Source organism: Podarcis tiliguerta (assembly GCF_965153285.1).
Source record: "Podarcis tiliguerta genome assembly, chromosome: 2".
Classification (NCBI taxonomy): domain Eukaryota; kingdom Metazoa; phylum Chordata; class Lepidosauria; order Squamata; family Lacertidae; genus Podarcis; species Podarcis tiliguerta.
In genome coordinates, this window is record NC_139535.1 from 55,500,729 (window position 1) to 55,521,477 (window position 20,749).

Here is a 20,749-nt window from a genome sequence, read left to right on the forward strand (position 1 = left end):
ACTGGACTGGTCCTGCCTAGGTTGCCTGGGAGAAAACTCTTCTGGGGTGTGGCTAAAAGCCCTCTGTCCCAAGAGCACACCCTTGGCCTCTCTCAGTGTTAATATCCACTCATTCACACACTCACTTAAGCATCACTCTGGCTGGCTGCATAAGGACCCCTGGAGAGTTAGAGAGGCTTTCTTCCACTCTCCAGTGATTCAGAGGCAGCCAAGATCACTGTGGGTATAAATAGGCTATGAAGCGGTGGCAGTCCACCAAAGTGAAGAGCTAGTTAGCCTACTGCTATGTTTATGAGTTAAGAGAGTGCTTCTCAAAGGGAGTGGGATGCCACATTGGTGCGGCAGGAGAGGTTGGGAAGTGTGGCACAAAGATTCAAGGAGAAAGAAACTTTTAAATATTTCAGTGTAGTATCTGTCTATATTGCAGAATATGGATAGGTATATTTTCAAAAGGAGCAAGAGCATCAAGTGATATTGAGCATCCAGTTGTGATCCAGGATTGCCATTTGAACAGTGTGCTGGAGAGCAGCATTGGCTATTCTGCAGTCCCACGGCACATTGTTGTGAATAGGGATATTCAACTCTGACAAATGCAGAAGATCAGAAAAGAGAAAGGCTTCTTTGCGCTGATGAGATGAGTTTGTTTGACTCAAGTTAGACCTAATATAAATGAAGTTACCAGGAAAAGCAAGCTCACACCTCTCATTCAGTTTGTATACATGCTTAAAGTACATACGTAAGAGGCTCGTTGATCATTATATTTTGGGAATGATACATGTTATTATTTAGCTGCATTGTTCTATACTTTCTGGATCAAGCACTGCTAGTTGTTTCTTTTTTGCTTTCCAATATATTTCTTATTAATAAAAAAAGTGGTGGGGCGTGAGCAAGTCTTTATTCTGGAAGTGTGGTCCAGAGAAAAAAGTTTGAGAACTAGTGAGTTGTTATATTCTGAGGAAAGGGCTTGATTGCAAGGAGTAGGTCAGCTGCAACCACTTCTCAATCCTATAATGAATGCCATGCTCCTGGTATCTTAACTCACACCAAGAGCCTCTTACCTGCTCAAGCTGAGCGAGAGCTTGTCTCCGCACGCACGGATCTTGTTCTGTGCTTCAATGTGGGTCAAGGAGCTCGTGTTCTCTCCATCAATGCTTAGCACCCAGTCACCAACTCCCACACCTGCTTGGGCTGCCTTGCCCCCGGGGGTGAGCTGCAAGGAGAGGAAGAAGAGGACTCGGTGACACAGAATAGTTACCCACATGAAGAGACAGGAAGCAAGCAATGTGGTTCTCAGCATTACACCATGTCTAGTGAAGCAAGATCTGGAGTAGTGGAATCAGATCCAATCCTGTCTTCCTCTGTTTCCACCATAGTTTCTGCTAAACAAAGTGTGTAAATGTTGCATGCTCCAGAGGTGACAGCACTGTAGAGAACAATGCTCAAAGTGGCTGGAACTGATTTACCGATGGACCTGAAAGTTGGAAACCAAGATTCAAACCCAGCAGGTAGGGCAACTACAAGGTCACCCAGCTATCTTCCAGTCTAACCTGCCTCCCAGGGATGATGCAAAACTCAGAGGAAGAGACAGGTACAAATTTATGAATGAGACATATTTCACTGCATAAGACTTTGCTGTCCCATCTCTGCTCCTGCCATTAAAAGGAGATCCCGACTTGCACCAGCAACACACATGCTGGCCTCCAAAGAGGCTCCTCATGCCTAACTCATGGTCCTTGACTTTGATCAGAAATGATCAGTGTTAGAAACTCAGATATATAAGCTAGGTGCCAAATTGCTCCTTAAACCAGGGTTACAGTTGTCAAAACGAAATGTCTAGTTGCCATGTAGCGGCCAGACGGCTCGAAAGTCGTATTTTTCAATACAACCTTTTGGCTCCTGAAATTCATTCTGATTGCACAAATAAAATATCACGGATACAATTCTACAGGATGTGTTGTTAGTGTGTGAAAACAGCGAAGACCCAAGGATCCCCAGGCATGCACCTCCAGATGGTGGAGACATCATATTTGCTTGGTCACAAGTGGCCTGGAGAATTTCGAACACTGATCAGCATATCGTTTTTTGGTAATATAAAGAGGCCTCTGAAAGATGCCTTGGCTGCTCCCCACAAAACCATATAGTTGCACATCTTAAATTGCCAACAATCGTATGCATGATCGGTCTGGCTTCACACTGTCCCATAGCATTCAACCCCCCCGCCCCAAAAAAAACCCCACAAGCAAACACAGCCATCCAGGGTGCTGGAGAGGAGGAAACCTGATCCCTGATAAAATTCCTCTCGTAGGCCCTGCAGCCATCCTTAACAAAGCTGGATTAGCTTAAATTTGCTGAGCATCATGACACACCCAAAACCTTTCCAAAGCCCAGTTCTTAGTCTTAGTGCTGCATCACTGCCATCACTCACTGAGCTCAGTGGTACATTGATCACATCCCATGTTTTGCATTGGTTATGTCCACACATTGGGGCATGGATGAGTTTGTGGATGAATGGTGCCAGGTGTGTGTCTGTGTGCTGACGTCCGAGTGCTTTCAATGTTATGTCTCCCAAACCTATGCTGATGTTTCTTACCCGCACATGTGGGCAGTGCCTGATGGGATCTATTTCTGCAGTGTGTTGTTGTTCCCTCCCCTCTACCTGTGTCTGTCAGTAACCCTGAGTCATTGTCGTGAGCAAAGTGATTAAGAGACATAAATATAAACAATAATCCCCCAGCCCTCTGTGAGGTCTGGCATCCATTCTAGGCATGCATGCAATGGCAAACGGGCACCTTTTAAAAAACGAAAAGAAAAATTAATTATCTGTGGAATGGTGTTACAACAAACTTCCGCCAAAGCCAATGCTTCGAGCATGCTTTATAGAAGGACAGATCTGCCAGATTTGCACAAAGTGCAAGTGAAAATATTTTTTATTAAATGATATGTCATGGCCAGAACCACCAGGTGGTCACTGAAGAGCACCGTACAAGGATAAAGAATGGCTGGCAGGTAGATGTACAGGAACCTCCAATATGTTTCCATTGAGAAAGTGTGTGTGTTTGCAAAGAAAGCAGGGGCCCTGCTTCATCTTTAGATAATAATTTTATTATTCATTCCCACGCCCATCTGGCTGGGTTTCCCCAGCCACTCTCGCCAATCAAGTAATTGGAAATTGGTCACATCTCTGTAACCTGCATAATCATTGCTAGGAAGATGGCTCATCGCCCACCACCATGAGCACTCATTTTCAGGCACAAAGCAAATTTCCTTTTTACGTTTGATATAGCTGTTCTGCAAATTTTTTTTAGCAGTTTTATTATTATTATTATTTTATGCCCCTTCATTTGAGCTGACAGAAGTAAAATGGGAGTAGAGGGTGTGGTGACAGACAGCAATGAGTGAGATGTAATGACACATGTAAAAATACGCCCCCACACAATGCGCTTCAGTATATCCAGATGTAATTTCATATTGGATATACTTTCATTATCAGATTATCCCCAAGGCTGGAGATATATAATAATGTTACGGGGGAAGGAGCATAATAATAATAGTAACAGCAGTAATTTTATTATTTGTACCCTGCCCATCTGGCTTGTCACTTGAGTGAGGAGGCCATTATGTGGAAAATACCAAAAAAGATGAGGCACAAGAAGTTGCAAAACCACATTGAACTCCCATGCAGATGAGCCCACACCTGTGGGCAAAAGGAAGCAAAACTGGAGGAATAATATGTACTCCCAGAAAAAGAAAAAAGCAACTCCCGGGTTAGCTTTACAAATACATTATGGGGGAAAATAGATACCTGCAATACAAAAGCTAGCTCCTAAACAGCATAAAACTAATTCAGTAAGGGGTTAAGAATGAATTTTATGTGCCACGTGGGTGAGGGGAAGAAAAAGCACAGAATGACCAGGCTCCTGTAGCTTTAAGACTTGTAGAGAAGTGGGAATTTCAGGGAGGCGCAGCTTTTCTCACCCATGCATGGCAAGCCGCATCTTGCAGAAATTCCTTCCCTCCTGGCTTGGCGATAGAGGAGCCCTGTCCCGCTTTGCGTCCGGTCACCGTATTTGGATCCACTGCAGAGAGGTTGAGCAACGACTGCACATTTATTGTGCAATAAAAACAAATTATCTGGAAGAGCCCAGGGCCTACGGGAGAGTTTAGACTTGCTGATGAATGCAGCAGACCAGACAGATCAGCCCAAACATAACTTTGCAGTTGCCTGGCTGCTGACCCAAAGTGCACTCCTTGGCCCTTTGAGTTGGAATATGGCAATTCCCACCACGATGCTGTAGCAGCCAGGGAAGCTGCACCTGCCGATACTCTTGTCGTTCAGCTTTTAAAATCAGGTGGTGAAAGGCCCTGTCTAGCAACACACATTCTCTCCGCCATCCCCTCCACCCTCCAGTGTTTTGGCTTTGTGCTTCCCTCCTACTGCTTGTATTGGCGTTCCTCTCAGGTTTGCTGCGTTTGTGGACACAGAAGCGCACAGCGCTCCCTGGGCAGGCAAGGTTAGAAGTCTGATTGAATGAACTCTGCGCCCAGGTTCTCACCATTAGATTAGGGCGGTGAATTAACTTCTACAAAAGGGCACCAAACTGTCAGTCTTAACCCGACTGTCATCTTCTTGCGATACCTGTAATATACAGTACACACACAACACAGGATGAGGGGGGTTCAGGGATCCCCAAATGAGTAGGTGGGGGTGTTGAAATTCACCCCTGATGATCAGGCAAAAGGAAAAAGAAAAGAAACAGCCTTAGTCAAGGCTAAATGGAGTAAGAGAGAGGCACAGCATTGCAACTGATTGCACCATCTTGCCTGCTGAGCCTTGGGAGAAGAGCACTGCAGTACAAGGAGCCCGTTTTTATTTATTTGAATTATACCACGCCCTTCAACAGTTTCCCAGGGCTGCTTTGCACTAATATGTGGAACAAGAAAGGAAGGGGAGGCTGAGCGGTAGTTAGGAACCGAGGAAGCTGCCTCGCTGGCACTGCCTCAGACTTACTGGTCTGTCTGGCTCAGTCACTGACTACAGTCACTGACTGGTAGCAGTTCTCCAGAGGTTCAGAGAGGGGACAATGCCCAGCCCTACTCAGAGATGCTGGGGATTAAACCTAGGACAGCATGCACCCTGCCAGACAACTACCAGACTTTCAGAAGACATCTGAAGGCAGCCCTGTTTAGGGAAGCTTTTAATGTTTAATAGGTTATTGTATTTTAGTGTTCTGTTGGAAGCCGCCCAGAGTGGCTGGGGAAACCCAGCCAAATGGGCAGGGTATAAATAATAAATTACTACTACTACTACTACTACTACTACTACTACTACTGCTAAGCTACAGCCCTCCACAAGGTTGAGAGTGAAGAGGGGGAATCTGGGACAGTGTGCTCCTAGAACTCCTTTCACACATTGCCCATGCAATTACTGCTGGGCAGGCTCCTGGCATATTCGTTCCCTCTCAGGCATTGCTGAGGGGACTGAGGCCATGCTTTGGGTCCTGCCCCCAGCATGGGCATGCTGGTCGCCCTCACCCACCCCACCCCAGGTTGGTGTGGTTATCTGCAGGGAAGAAGCTTCAGAAGCAGGCATGAGCAGCTGCTTAATGCCACATGCTGTCTACAGGTGCCCAGGCACTAACGGGCTTTGAGCAAACAGCCACTCACCCCGACCGCCTGCAGGGAATGGCTTCTCTGTTGCACACAAACCCACTTCTGTCTCTGCCCTATTTGGATATGTTTAGTACTAGTTGGAATCTTCTCAGAAACACTCAGGACTGCCGGACAGTCATAATCTTCCACAAAGCGAACAGCATGCACACCCACAAAGCCACACCACTTCAAAACTATTTGGGAGCATCTCAGAAAAAGGGAAAGTTCTGAATGATGCTTTGAGGAACGATGTTGCTTGCAGCAACGGCAGGCAGTCATAGGCGCTGAAAACTTGACAGAGAGGAAGAAAGGCGCTCCCTTTCCCCAGGGTTTAGAGGCCTCTATGAAAAACTGGAAGTATGGGAGAGGGCCACATTTATTCGTTCAGAAGTAGAGTGTTACCAAAGGGTGGTGTGTGTCTGTGTTCCCCCTCCACCCGTTGGACTGTGCCTTTAAACAACTGCCAGGCAAACCAGCAGAAACACAGCAGATAAACCCATCCTCTGCAACAGGCAGAAGTTCATCTGCAGAGTTCCTTTTTGTTGTGATGCTAAAAAGCACAGGAGCCCTGCCAGGAAATAAATATGACAACCCTAATTCAAATGTGAACTTCTAGAATTCTGCAGCACCCAACAAGGCAATCTTACTGAAACCACTCACTCTCACACCCATGTTATAATCCAGTGTTTCCCAAACTTGGTCTCCCATCACCCCTAGCTAGCAGGACCAGTGGTCAGGGATGATGGGAACTGCAGTCCAAAAACAGCTGGAGATCCAAGTTTTAGAAACACTGGTATAGTCCATATGCAATGAGCAATCCCTTTTGGAAATGGCACACCTCTTCTGGTGGAGTCTCCTTCTTTGGAGGTCTTTAAGCAGAGGCTTGACAACCATATGTCAGGAGTGCTCTGATGGTGTTTCCTGCTTGGCAGGGGGTTGGACTCGATGGCCCTTGTGGTCTCTTCCAACTCTATGATTCTATACCCCAATCACTGATAAGCAAAGGACACCCAAAATACATAGACTCAGTGTAGACGCAAATAGTTCAAAGGGGTAGGACCATAGGAGGCTGCCTTATACAGACCATGGTCCACCTACCTCAGTATTACCTACACCAAGGGTAGCCAATGTAGTGCCTTGCAGACACTGTTGGGACTCCAACTCCCATCAGCCCCCACCAGCATCTGCAATGGTCAGGGGTGATAGGAGTTTCAGTCCTGCAAGATCCAGATAGCATCACATTGGCTACGCACGGCTTAGGCTGGCTGGCAGTGGCTCTCCAGGGTGTCAGGCAGGGGTCTATCCCAGCCCTGAAGAAACCGGGGATTGATCCTGATATGCAGTGGGCTGGAAGAGGGCCATGCGATCAAGGCTGTTGTGGGAACAAGCTTTTAGGATCAGCCAAGTGGCTTTTAAGACAGAGGTAGGAATAGGAAGGTGTAACAATCCACACCGTGGGAAGTGCATGGAGAAGGCAGACATGATCCTGCAGCTTGGCCCTTGGCCCCTTAACCCTGCGCAACAGCAAGTCTGCACTGAGCCACATTTTTTGTGCAGGTGATGATGCAAGCTTCAACTTACTAATAATCATTCTGCTATTAGATAGCATTTTAGATGCCACAGGGCAATTGGTCATCTAAATGAAACAGCTTGTGAAACTTAATAGAAAATGGCTCTATTCTTTACTTGGAAAAAAAGGAGAAGGGGGTGGGGGAGAGGAAATGACAAATATGAAACTACCTATGACGAAAGCAGCTAAGACCAGCCAACCCTTATCTGAGTAACCTCCACACTGCATTAATGCAAATGTTGTTTGGATAATCAACTCAAGAGCTGGTACATTCAGGAACCTGGGGGGGAAGAGGTATGTATTGGATGGTCAAATATTTACAAGTTTAAACACAAAGGAGTCTGTAGATAACACAGAAGTCTTTCTAGCCTGCTTTACACAGTACAGAAGAGTGCTAGACTGTATAGGGAAATCCAGTTATTCATAAACTTATCATCAGGCCACTATGAGCAAAATCGTTCATCAGGCTGAGATTTCCAATGTTCAGCCCAAGGGCCACAATTCTGGTCTGCAACTGAACATAGTTTTAAGGGATTTTGTGCAGATTCATCTTCTGACACAATGCGCAAAGTCTTGCAGCTTGTAGGTTTTGTTTCTGCCACTCAGTTACGTCTGAGAACCAAACTACATGTTACACTCAATGTGCAGCATGCAGCTACATCTTTTTTTGTATTTTTACGTACACCTATCTATTCCCTCACCCCGAAGAAACAAACAGCAGTATCGCCACCCTCCATATGTTCCCTTATCAGTGGACTGGATATTTTGTGATCACGCTGGATGGTTACTTGTGAGTTGCTGCATGCACTCACTGATCCTCTGGATATGTCCACCAGATGCAAGGCATGTTGCCTTCCAGCCTACCATTCACGGAGACAATGTCCCACCACGAATAACTTTGATTTCCCAGGCTATTTCTCAACTCAGAACGGTTCAAAAAGGCATTTTCCGGGTCAAGCAACCAAAGGAGGATCCACGCTACCAAAGCTTTTCCTCTCCTCATACAGCTGAACATCTACACACATCTATGCGCATGCAGCTTTCACGACATGAGTCTCCTGCACGTGCTGTATCATCCGATCCCCATTTTAACAAGTTTGCGCTGGAGCTAACTGTGGAATAACTACCCATACACACCCACCATCCAGTCATCCTGTTGTGCTTTTGCAAAAGCCCCGTGGCACAGGGCCAGCCTGTTCCCAGCGTTACAAAAGCACCGTTCAGCCTCCCATTCCTTTTCTCTATTCGTAAGCCAACTGAGACACTCAGCAAAGAGGGGAAGAGCCACCATGTGCCCCGCGCCCCTGCACCAACAGCATGCAGAGAACCCAAAATGCAAGAGAAACCTGTCCTGCTTCTGGTGAAAGGACCTAGTGTTGAGCTTTGCTGGAGAGAAGCAGGCAGGTTTTGAGGAATCCAAGGAGCCTGTGCTCTTTTCTCCACCGCTCATCCCAAGCCCATCTCTGGACTGGGGGGACGAGGGAGGGAAGGAGGGAGGGAGGGAGGAGGTGACTGGCTCCAGCATCCCCAAGGGTTTCTCCAGACTTTACCAGAGAGCAGGGCTCTGAAGGAGGGAGCCTGGAGTGAATCAATGCCTTTCCCATAACGCAATCCATGTGTCACACTCACGGCCCCGTCGGAGCTACAAAGCCACAGAAATTCCTCAAGCCTGTATGTCTGCTTAGAGAGTAGATGGGGGCAGGCAAGCAGCCCACCTCTCTCCGCAGGATCACCTCTCCCAGCCATCTCATTCATCTCCCTCTGTCAGCAGACAGAGACATTAGCTCATCAGCAGCAACGCAATACCCACCCTGGGGGCAGTGAGGCATTAATTAACCCAGAGTCTTCCTGTTCCACAAGTCCCAAGCAGAAAGAAGCAGAGGGGGAACGCGGAGCATGATTGCACCGTTTGGCCAAAAGGGAGCTAGCTGTGTCCAAGAAACTCAAGCCGCAATCATGGCTGCCTGCGGGAGGGGTCAGCAGAAGGCTATGCTAGAGGTCTTGGCTACAGCAATCCATGCTGGCAACTGGAAGGCTACCATGTGGCTTCCTTAGGGCAGGGTTGATTTTTAAAACAGAAAAACCACTTGAGCCTGTTGAGAGCACAGAGAATTCAACTAATTTTCCAGAACAGGCCTGGATCACAGGTGTAGCCAGTGTTTTTTTTTTGTGGGGGGCAGGACTCCCCAACACTCTTCCATTGCCTCTGCTAAGAAACCAGCAGCCTCTGGCCCTCCCTCAGCTACTACCTAATGGCAACCCTTCCATCAGGTGACCTGGACAGCTTCTATCTCAGCTGGTCATTATAAGAGCAATAACTGTATGAGAATTGGTTCTGGAGCTTGCTCTCCACACAGTAGCGCTTCCTTCCCATGCTGCTCTCTCTTAAATTGTACTTCTAAGGGCACGGACCCTCTTCCTACAGTGCTTTGGGAGCTGGAAACTGCCTTGGCTGTCCAGTATGATAACCTTTGGTCAACACACACAGAGAGACAGGGGAAGTGCAACCCTCTTGAGTCCCTTTGATCTCCTAGCAGCTTTTCATACCATCAGCCATGGCTCTCTTTTAGAATGGCTGTCCTAGCTGGGAGTGGGTGGTACTCTAGTGGATGCACTAGACCAGTGTCTGGCCTCAGGGATGGTCTGGATGACTATGGTGGCTCCCTGATTGTGCAATGCTCTTTCCAGAGATGTGTCTGATGCCATCACCATCAGCCTTTAGGCGTGAGGTGAAGATGTTCACCCAATAATTTTGTGCTGAACTGATGTCCATCTTTAAGTTGAGTGGAGCAGGATGTGTCCTTTTAGTTTTGCTGTAAGATGAGCACTTTTAGTGAATAATCATTTTTTAATTTGGTATTTTATCTTTTTATTATTTGGTATTTTAAAGTTGGTATTCTAAGCTTTTTTTAAAAAAATTGTAAGTCTCTTCGAGATACATTTTTGGAGTAAATGACAAATGAATAAATAATGTTTTAAAACAATAATTGGACAATTGAACACCATGGCCAAATGTGTAGGGAGAAGCTGCTCTAAGGGCTTTCCTGCCTGCCTAACCCCCTAAAGGCTGAAATTGACTTTGTCCAGAACCAAAAAGAAGCCGCTTGGAATAGAAGCACAATGTGCTCCCACTTCTGATTTATTGGTTTAATACCAGCTTTCTCAGTGACATGGGTGGCGCTGTGGTCTAAACCACTGAGCCTAGGGCTTGCCGATCGAAAGGTCGGCAGTTCGAATCCCCACGACGGGGTGAGCTCCTGTTGTTCGGTCCCTGCTCCTGCCGACCTAGCAGTTCGAAAGCACGTCAAAGTGCAAGTAGATAAATAGGTACTGCTCTGGAGGGAAAGTAAATGGCGTTTCTGTGTGCTACTCTGGTTTCGTCATAAGCGGCTTAGTCATGCTGGCCACATGACCCAGAAGCTGTTTGCAGACAAACGCCGGCTCCCTCGGTCAGTAAAGCAAGATGAGCGGCGCAACCCCAGAGTCATTCGTGACTGGACTTAACTGTCAGGGGTACTTTACCTTTTTACCAGCTTTCTCTGGGGCAGGGCCAGTTACTCCTGAGAAAAGTCCATCAACCATTTCTCTGGGCAACATCCTCTAGATATCCCCCCCCCCCTTAATCATCTGCCTCCTGACTTGAGGATGGTGGCAAATAAACAGTCACGGGTTTAGGTTAAGTCGCTACATCATAAGGACCAGCCACTTAGGCACATCACTAAAATGTCTCAAGTATCACTCCGGTCAACCTCTCCCTCTTCTTGCCAACTCAGCTAATACATCCTCTTAGTTGTATGAAAGGGCAGAAAAATACTGCATCCGGGGTTAAGAGCATCCAGGAGTGATGCAGCTTTCAACCATCCCTGCTCACTTGGGATGAAGATCTGCTGGCACTTGGAGGAAGCCCAAGTATTCTTCCAAGTCCAGCTCAACATGAACATAAAAGGAGAGTCTGCGTCTGCTGCTAGATCTCCAGGCAGCTCAGAGGGCTGGCAAACCCTCCTGCAAAGCCCAGCAGCAACTTCTCGCTTACTTGACACAGGGCTCCGGATGAAAAATCCGGGCTTTGTACCAACACCATGACAGCCCATCGCAAGAGACCCGTGTGAAATACTGAGGACATAATGCTCTAGGAGGGCTGGAAAAGAAGCACCTTAAATGGGTGGAACTGGAAAGGAGCTCTGCCAAGGTGTTCCCCCTGGTGAAGCAGGAGTAGAGCGAATTGTTTGCCCCTAGCAGTACAAATTCGCTCTCAGCAACAAAAGATAAATTACTAAGAAAACCACATGCTGCTATATATGGCTCCCATGTTATAAGGGACATTTATGTAGGAACTTGCTGTGGCCAAAGGCTTATGGTGCTAGGGCTATTGCTCCAGGCAGCTCCCGTGTTTTCATTTTTATATGGAAAGAATCCCAAGAACAGAGCCATACACAGGGGGAGAAGTGGAGGAATGTGTGCAACTTTAGGTGGAATGTACGAGTCCCCCGAGGGATGGAGCAGCCAGATCATAAATTTGTCTGATCTTTCAAATGGGGGGAAATGACAGCTGGAGTCAATGTGCACCAAGATATACCTTCTCCCAACCTGTTCAGTTCATCCCACCAGGCAATTCTGACAGGCCTTGCCCAGCGGGCACAATGCCACCAACTTTATATATGGTGCCAATGTATCCTTTCCCCAGGAAGTCTTTGAGGAAAATTCTTCCCAGGCATAAGGTAGTGGGAAGTCTAGAAATCGGGTCATTTCACTGTTTAGGGTGAAGGAGGTGTCTGGCCCGGCATGCAAATGGCTCCCCCTAAGGAGGATGAGAAGCCCAGTCCCCAACCTGCAGCCCTTTGGACATTTTGGACTGCAGCTCCCATCATCCTCAGATTGGGACTGATAGGAGTTGGAGTCCAACAACACCTGGGGGCACCAGGTTGGAGAAGGCTGAACAATGCAAGGCCAGGGAAAGGCAAACTGCTATATTCAAATAGAAGGAGGATTTCCTCGTTTCCACACGTACACCGAAACTATTATTGTTTTAAATCTGGTTCACCAATGTAACATTTCATTCCTTTTTCTTTTCTTTGCAAAATCCTTCATCTTTAATTTGCTTTTTAACATGGTAGTGTCATGACACAAAGAGCACGTCCAGAGATTAGGACATGTTTCAACAACCCCACAATCCCAAAATCTGAAATCACAGGGGATAAAAAGACAGAGGTCATTCCACAGCAGTTATATGGTCAGAAAGAGAGAACACAACACGTCAAGCCGGGCAGTACAGCTAATCCAGAAATGCACTGGATTTCCATCTTCTGGCACAGTCAAATCCACTCCCTCCTTCCTGCTTCCTTCCTGCCTTATTACACATGAGCAAGTCGAAAAACGACCACCCCTTTGGCGCTGTGTGTGCATTTATCCAGGCCGGGCAGGAAGTTTGTTCCCTGGCCCCAGAGGACTGCCAGTCTATTCCCAGCCAGCAAGCTTATCTGGCCTCCCCCACCCCCATGCCCACCCCACCAGTACTGAAAAAAATGAGGGTGGCTGGTCACTGTGGGAACAGGCATTTCTTCCCCACTTCCTGCCTGTGGCGGGGTTTCAATCCTGGAGCCAACGTGCATCAAAAAGGGTCTGGTTTTCACCAAAGGGGGGGAAGCAGTTTCCTTCCTTCAATCTCCACCCCTCTGGCCTTTCCTCTTCCCTCGATTTCAATGACCTTCACATTGGGGCGGCCCACACCTGCTTGCTGCTGCTCAGTTTTAGAAACCTGAGCCAACTCACTCCCAGCAAACATAACCAGCTCTGTTGCTGGGAACAAGAAGCCACAGACTCCCCCGCTCAGCAACCACAGAGCCACCAGCTCTCAAGCACAGAGAGCTGACAACTTACTTTTGCAAAACAGTTTCGTTGCTTTAAAGTAGTTTGTGTTCTGCAGTCAACATTGCAAGCTGCCTTATTCCGAGTCAGGCCATTGGTCCATCTGGCTCAGTATTGTCTACACTGACTGGCAGCAGCTTTCAAGGGTTCCAATCCAGGCAGGAGTCTTTCCAAACCCAAACTGGAGGTGCTGGGGACTGAACCTGGTCCTGTGACCTTCTGCTTGCAAAGGAGGAGCTCTACCATGGAGCTGCAGAGTGGTCAGGAAGGACTTCTTCATGCCCCATCATGACTAACAAAAGCAGCAAAGATAATGCAATATTGCACGATTAGCATGATTTTAGACCTGTGGCCTTCCGAACTCCCATAAGCCACAGCCAACGTGGTCAATGGTCAGGGATGATGGGAGCTGTAGACCAACAACATCTGGGCAGCTAGAGTCTCACCATCACCGATTTAGAATTCTGCTTTTTAAGTGAAGGATTTTGCTCTGTTTGAGTACAGAATACACACAGCCCTGCTTTGCTGCAGCTATTATGGAAACCTGCATTTTCTTCTTCTTCTTCATACAGCTGTACTGAAATGAAATGCGAGTGTTCAGAATCTATCCTAGCAAACTGGGGCCTTTGGGAAAACATCAAAATCCCAACAAAATTACAGCCTTGTACTCAGTTCCCTGGCAAGTTAGCACAAGTGCCTCTGAAGGTACAGCCAAGCGGCAGTGCATGGGGGAGACACCCCTCTGGGCCCAGCCAATGGGCTTCCTTGGACAATGCTCACCTTGCTCCATCCCTCTTTTAACAGCGAGGAGTGTATTTTTATCCTGTTCTCCATCTGACCTCAGCAGCTCTGCTTGGTTTTCAGAACTCAGCCTTGGGACAGCTGAACCAGCCAGGCATCAATCACTGCACCTGCTCTTTTCTATCACCCATCATGGCCTCATCCTTCCACCACGGCAGGCACCTGAAATGTGTGCCCACTGCAGTACCCTCCTCCCTGTCGCTCCTCTCTAGGAGGCTCTTCAAAGGATCTTCCAAAAGTTAAAGACACAGGTGCTCAGTACAGAAGGAGCAGGTCATTTCTGGCTGTAATGGACACAGCTAGGAACCTGAGCAAAGGACTTTCATTCTCCCCATCAGTCCTCAGCCACCCCACACTGCTCTAGGCCTGACAGCTTGTCCTGTCCCAAACATGCAGGAATAAAAGCAAAATAATGTGGGCTCCTAAGGCTGTACATGAGCTGGAAGACCACTCTGACACATCGGTTTCCCAATTGCATCACCACCCCAGATATTTCACCTACTTGCCAGTGTGTGACTCACAGAACATCTTTCTTGTATGCAGAAGTCACAAGTTCACAATGAGCTCAAGGAAGCCTGGCAGCACAGAGCAGTCACACAGCCCATGAACCGTTAATTCGGAGGCATTGAGCTAATGAGCCAGTAGCTTCCTTCCTAACGCAACTAGCCAACATTTAATACCCACCCTGCGGCGCTAAAGCTGGACAAGTGTTAAGCTCTCTATTCCTGTTCCACAGCTTCCTCCATCGCTTCCATCTAAGGGGGATGTTCCAGATCAGCCTTCCTGATTATTAGACCACAGCTCCCACCAGCCCCAGACAGCAAGGCCAAGTCAGGAATGATGGGAGCTGTGGTCCAGCAACTTCTGGAGGGGCACAGTTTCCCCACCCCAGCTCTAGGTGACCCATTCAGGCAAATATGTTCCATATCCTGTTTATTAAGAGGTGCACTGTATGGTATGGGGAAGCCACTCCTGCAGATTATGCCACCAATTTGTACGCCACCCTAGGCAGCAACTAGTTTTGCCAGAGGCCTGCATTGAGCAAGGGGTGCAGTGGGTCAAATGCCCAACCCAAACTCCCTACAGTGGCTTTCTGGCAAGTCCCACTGCTGCAGCTGTGCCTCCTCTTCTACATCCCTCTTTGGCTTCTGGGTTCACAACTGCAGGAGCCAAGTATCGTCCCTCAAGGGAACAGATTTGGCACAGAAGCCAAGTGTTGACAATCCTCGTCACACAGCCCAGGCAGTCTTCAGACAACTCTGGAGGAACAGTGAAGCCATTTTATCCCCTGCACCTTCTGAGATTACCAAGTTGCAAGGAATCTAATGTTTTAACAGGAACGAGCATAAAGGAGCTATGAGCTCACATAAGCTCACATTCTTCTAGGTATTCTGCTATAAACATTTGATCTTCCATTTTTAGGGGATGAAATCAACTATTCTCTAGATTGTATTAAGAGTTTCCAAAACGCTTATTTAGGTACTACCTTTTATTTAGGTCCTTCTAAGGGTCAACCCTACTGGCAGTTTTGAAGATGGCAGTCAGATTCAAGGTGTATTCAGCTCTACAAGGTCTGTTACTAATATTTGCACTGGGGGAGGATCAGTCCCAATTAATGCAGGATCTGTTTTCGCCCTACTTCCTGTTTATTTTCCATGCAAGACCTTTCATCTCATGAGATAGAAGCATTTGCATCAGACACCCAGACAGACATTTCACACTGCTGTGCTTCCTACCTATTACTCAACAGGCCCCCCTCCACCACCAGAGCTTCTCTCCTTGCTTCCCCCCCCTCCTATATATCTCATATAGATTGCAACCATATGCTTCACTGTTTTTTTATTTTTGGCATAGCAAATTATTTTAGCAGAAGAGAAACCCTTCTACCCAATTCTCAATACTTTTACAAGCCCCTGCCTTCTTCTCTCACACCTGTCTGCTGACATCTGGCATGCAGCATCAAATCAGGAAGCACTTTTGCAAAGGTTTAGCATTTCTTATTAATGGGAATGCTAAATCCCACATCTCTCAACCAGGAAGAGAAAAGTGCATTGCGCGGTAAAAAAAATACCGCCACTCCCCCAAGGTCTGGGACAGTGGAGGACAAAAGCAGTGTTTGAAATTAGCCAGGTTATCAGGTGCATTTTGCACCTGGCTATTAGTGACTTGCAACCAAGTGAAGATGCCTGGGTGCCAGGATGATGCCTGACATCACCACCACCTGGAGGTGCATGCCTGGAGATCACTGGATCTGTACTGTTTTCACATGCTAATACCACATCCTGTAGAATTCTATCAGTTATATTTTATCTGCACAATCAGAATGAATTTCAGGAACCAAAATGGTTTTTTCTGTGCCACCTGAGCAGGAGTTGTAACCAATGTTATAGCTAATTGTTGTAGCTTATCTTCACTTATTCTACTGCCCTGTTCACAGTTGTGAAGAATATTCTTACGTTATGAATGGTCTGTGTCCCCATTAAGTAAAAAAAGGTGGGAATAGGCCAGTATATATGTGGACTGTCCCTGGATAAAGGGACTTTTCTTCCTTAAGTTCTTAAAGTTCTTAACCTAGCTCAAGGTTGTCATCTGATCTAGCAAAGACGTTTAACTGAGAAAATAAGACTTTAGCCACCTTGCCCCCAAATGGCAATATGACATTCCGTTTTGGCGACTGCAACCTTGGTTTAAGGAGCCATTTGGCACCTGGGCAAAAGAAAAATGAGGTTAAATATGACAGTCAGTGGTGGCTGGAACCTAAAATGCCATCACAACAGCCCAGAACAGCTAAGCTCCAGTTCACTTAGTGGGACAGGGAACATTGCACAACACTCCCTCTGAAGCTGCTACAGATGCCAGGAGCCTTGCCAAGGGAGGGCCTACAGCCAAACCACAGGAGGACCGGCTGACTGTAGCCACCTGTAGCTGCCTGAGCAGAAGCACAATGGCCTAACAAGTGAGACCCTGGCCATCCTTGGCTGTGACAGCCACAGCCAAACGCAGCAAGCCACCCTCTCCAAAGAGCACAGGAAGGAAAGTCTTTCTCAAGGCCTGGCCACAAAGGAGCTCTCATACTTCTTGCAAGAGGGATGGGCTGTGGCATGCTAGCACAGGGGAAAGGAGGGGAAGGGTGCTGCTGCTGCTGCTGCTGCTGCTCTAGCCTCTGGTATGTTTGCGGGAGGCGCTAGCTGGGGTCTCTCTGCAGAGAGGCTCTCCCCTGTCTAGGCAGGGGCTTTGCTAGGGCTTGGCCGCGAGCCAGGAGAAACTCTTTTTTTAAAAAAAGGGAGAGAGTGAGGGAACAAAAACAGCGGAGGCTGCCTCAGCACAAAGCCCTCCAAGCAGGAAAGCAGAGCGTCCCCAGAGATGGGCTGGGAAGAATAGCTAGGAACAGAGCAGCAGAGAAAGTACAAACAAAACCTCCAGCACACAACTGATGGGGAAACCAATAAGTGGGGGGGGGGGGCGGGGCGGGGAAGAGATGGTGCTGCAAAAGATGTGGAGGACTATAAGCAGCATGTGGGTGGGGAAAGTGCCTGGCTGTGGAGCAATGGAGAGGGGGCTTTCTGGTGCCTTTCTCCAGCCCTCGGGGCTTCTCGTTTATAGAGAAACATTCCGCTTTGCCAAGCGGCTGCAAGCGTCAGCAACAGCAGCAGCGGCTGCACTCAGCATTCCAAGGCTTATAAGGCAAAAGGCGAGCGGAGCAGGAGTTGTCTGCAAGCCGTCCAGCTTATGAGCACCCAAGCCAGTCCGAAGGGGAGCTTTCAGGTCAGGAGTGGCTCTCGTGGGTTGGCAGCCCAGGATGAGCAGGGGCTCCTTCAAGCCCAGAAGGAAAGCCTTGGGGTATAGCAGTTCCAAGAAGAATGGGGAGCATCAAGAGAGTCCTTATTATTACTACTAAGCGGCAGGGTGTTGCCAATTTCAACAGAAGTAGAATACTTAGTGCTTGGCTACGAGGTGCTGGAAGCACTTCACACACATCCTCAGTGCGACCCTGTGAAGTAGGCCCCTATGACTCCTATATTGCAGGTGGGAAGCCAAGGCTCTAATCCAGCCGCAAGCCTTTAAACTGTTCTGTGTGTTTATGGATGTGACAAGATTCGAACCAGTGTCAACCAGAGAGTGGTCCAGCATGACCTTGAGCCTCATTGACAGCACAGGAAAAAGTAGGGCCTGCTTGGCCGTACTCTGCCCTCCACTATCCAGGGCTAAAGGTCAGCTCTTGATGTTCTGGCAGAAGGCATTTAGAAGATGAAACAAACACTGCTGGCATCTCCCGGTGCCTGGGCTAGGAGTGTGGGGTTGAATTTCATTTCTGCTCCAGCAGAGAGTGGGTGGAGATCCCAAGAAGCCACACAGAGGGGAGAGACTGTGTGCCTTATTTCTCATCCTAAAGAAGTCAGCCCCACTTCACCCAAACAGGAGATTCATGAATATGCAAAAAAAAGAGGGGGAGGAGCCTAAAGAAAGCATCATCTGGACAGAGAGGTTTGATTGATTAGGTACCAACAGAATCAGCTGCCAACTACAAGTCAAAGCCAGATTGCTGCCCCCTAGAAGCTGGCATTAAGATCGACTAAGTTACACGCCTTGGCATCACTCTTGGAACAGCCGGAATATCATATTCACATTACCACAAACCCCAAGTTAGCTCCACCCAGCCACAGGCAAGAGCCATTGCCACAGATCCAAAAATAGAGCGCAGGAGCCCCAAGGAGCCCAAGATCAAGTAACAGGCTGAATGCTGAGGACCTTCTCATTACATCATGAGTGCAAAGAAGGCTGGCAGCTCTGGGCGGGGTGGGTGTGGGGAGACCTTTTGCCTTTCCTTTCCTTTGTGATACAGAGACCAGCACACAACAGAGATGTGAGAGCGCTTGAGCCTAGGAAATGAATGGAAGCAACGGAAGAAAACAACCATGGCTGACCAGCAAGGACTAGCATAGTTCCCTGAGAAAGAGATTCTTCATGACTTACCCTGGAGATGGAGAGTGGCATGTTGAAGTCCTTGCCACCCTGCAGCCTGAAGCCCCATGGCGCCGGCCCATCCAGCAGCACCTTGTATGAGTCCATGTCACTCATTTCTGGGGAGGAGAAGAGATTATTAGTTTAAAAGTGATACAGCAAGGGACAAGAGAGCTGGGAGAGGACAACTGAAGAACAGGAAACACCCGCCTCACACAGTAGAGCCTTGGCTGCCCCAAGTGAGGGCAAAGGGAAGTGCAAGCTCCTTCCCTGGAAGTTGGCACCAAGGCCTAAGCCCTGCCCTTCATCCTACCCCAGCCCATCCCTGTCTCCTCCCCACAGCAATGCTCTTCAGCTTTTCCTTTAGGGACAAAGGAAGCAGCCTTATACCAAATTAGACTATTGGGTCCATCTAGCTCAGTATTGTTTACACCAGGTGTGGGGAACCTTTGGCCTTCCACACATTGCTGAATAGCAGCTCCTCTCAGCCCCAGCAAGGGATGATGGGAGTTGTAATTCAGCAACATCCAGAGGGCCACATCTAGTCTACACTGACTGGAATCAGGTCTCCACTGGGTTTCAGATTCCCAGACCTACCTAGAGATGTCAGAGAATACGTTTCACTGTCTTTAGTCTAAACTCCCAAAGCCTATCCTAGTGCATCAGGCAATAAATGGCAGAGGCAGAAGCACCACACAAAGATACTGAGGAAGCATCTCCTTTCCAAGGACTCGGCCTACCAATACCACAGAAAAGTTTGCTTTCCTTGTTTTGACAATATATGTGAAACCAAGAACCTCTGTATGCAGGAATCACATATGAAATGCATATTCCGGACAAATCCCACCTCGTCTTTGGGTGGGCTCATTTTGAGCTTGGTTAGCTCGAATCAATATAAGCATTTGAAGTAGTTGTGTAAATGGACTTGCCACGTCCAGCCACTAGAATGGCCATGTGAAACCTATTCACACAACCAGAGTCTAAATGGCTTCCCCGCAAGCCAACCCAATTTAAGCCCTCACTCAAAAAACAGATATGAATTAGTTATCATCCCCCCATCCTCAAACAGAGGCCATTAGCACAATTTTAATCTGGACAAGACAGTCTGACCCCGCTCATATCAATCAGTAACAACTCATGAAGTGCTCGTAGGGTCTGCAAGTGCCATTTTTTAAAATAAATGCATCCCCTACAGCTGACGTAGGAGATTCCAACTTGATAATATGAACATTCAAGAATGGGGGGGGGGGGAATCCAGGGATTAGGATGGAAAGACAGAATAATTGCTCTGTTCCTATGCCTTGTGTTTTAGGCAGCTGCTGGCTGATCAAGGCACCAAAAGAAAAGCCTTCAATTTGTTCCTAATTACTTAAGAGATGGCTTTTGTTAGGTGCAGCTATGGCACTTCACTGCTTTTGGCATTTCCCAGTCAACGCACCCCTACTATATAGCAAAAGCAATCAAAAATTGCCTTCTGGACACAAAATACTCCCTTCACCCTCCCCTCCCATTCTCCCCAGGCAGTTTGTTGTCTATATAAGGCATGCAAGACAGCACTGCCATATTCCAGTGGTTGCTCATCAGGACTGGGAGAGATGCAAATGAGTGCTGAAAACATAACTTCCTGGCTGGGTCTAAACAGAGGAAATCAGGACAATCCAGGAGGGGAAAGGAGAAAGGGAAGGGAGAGAGAAAAACAGAAACGCAACCCAGGAAGACAGTGTTATTTTTGGCTGGGATCTAGGACACCCCTTCCCATCCAGGAAAGAGCTGCAGCAGGGCCTTCTCAGAGAGCTCCCTCTGCCAGACAGACAAAGGTGGAGCCCCTCACAGGCAGAGTACCAGCTTGTACCATCCCTCCCTGCCAGGCTGGGACACTTCAGCTTGGAGGGATTTCAGCAG

At 47.8% G+C, this 20,749-nt stretch overlaps 1 protein-coding gene and 1 long non-coding RNA gene across 5 annotated transcripts in view; both read right to left on the bottom strand.

Moving 5' to 3' along the window:
* PDLIM7 (PDZ and LIM domain 7) overlaps positions 1–20,749 on the bottom strand; it is a 41,266-nt gene that overhangs the window by 17,331 nt on the left and 3,186 nt on the right. For all 4 annotated transcript variants that reach the window (XM_083428998.1, XM_083428995.1, XM_083428997.1 and 1 more), the window contains exons 2-3: positions 18,860–18,966; positions 1,059–1,210 (exon numbers count right to left, since the gene is read on the bottom strand). In XM_083428998.1, the coding sequence (XP_083285124.1) occupies positions 1,059–1,210; positions 18,860–18,964 (257 nt within the window). In that variant the 5' untranslated portion in view covers positions 18,965–18,966. The remainder of the gene's footprint in view (positions 1–1,058; positions 1,211–18,859; positions 18,967–20,749) is intronic.
* LOC310672208 lies at positions 12,280–18,832 on the bottom strand. The gene is made up of 2 exons (XR_014508471.1): positions 16,637–18,832; positions 12,280–16,566 (listed from the first exon to the last, which is right to left on the bottom strand). It is a non-coding gene; the product is annotated as an uncharacterized lncRNA (long non-coding RNA).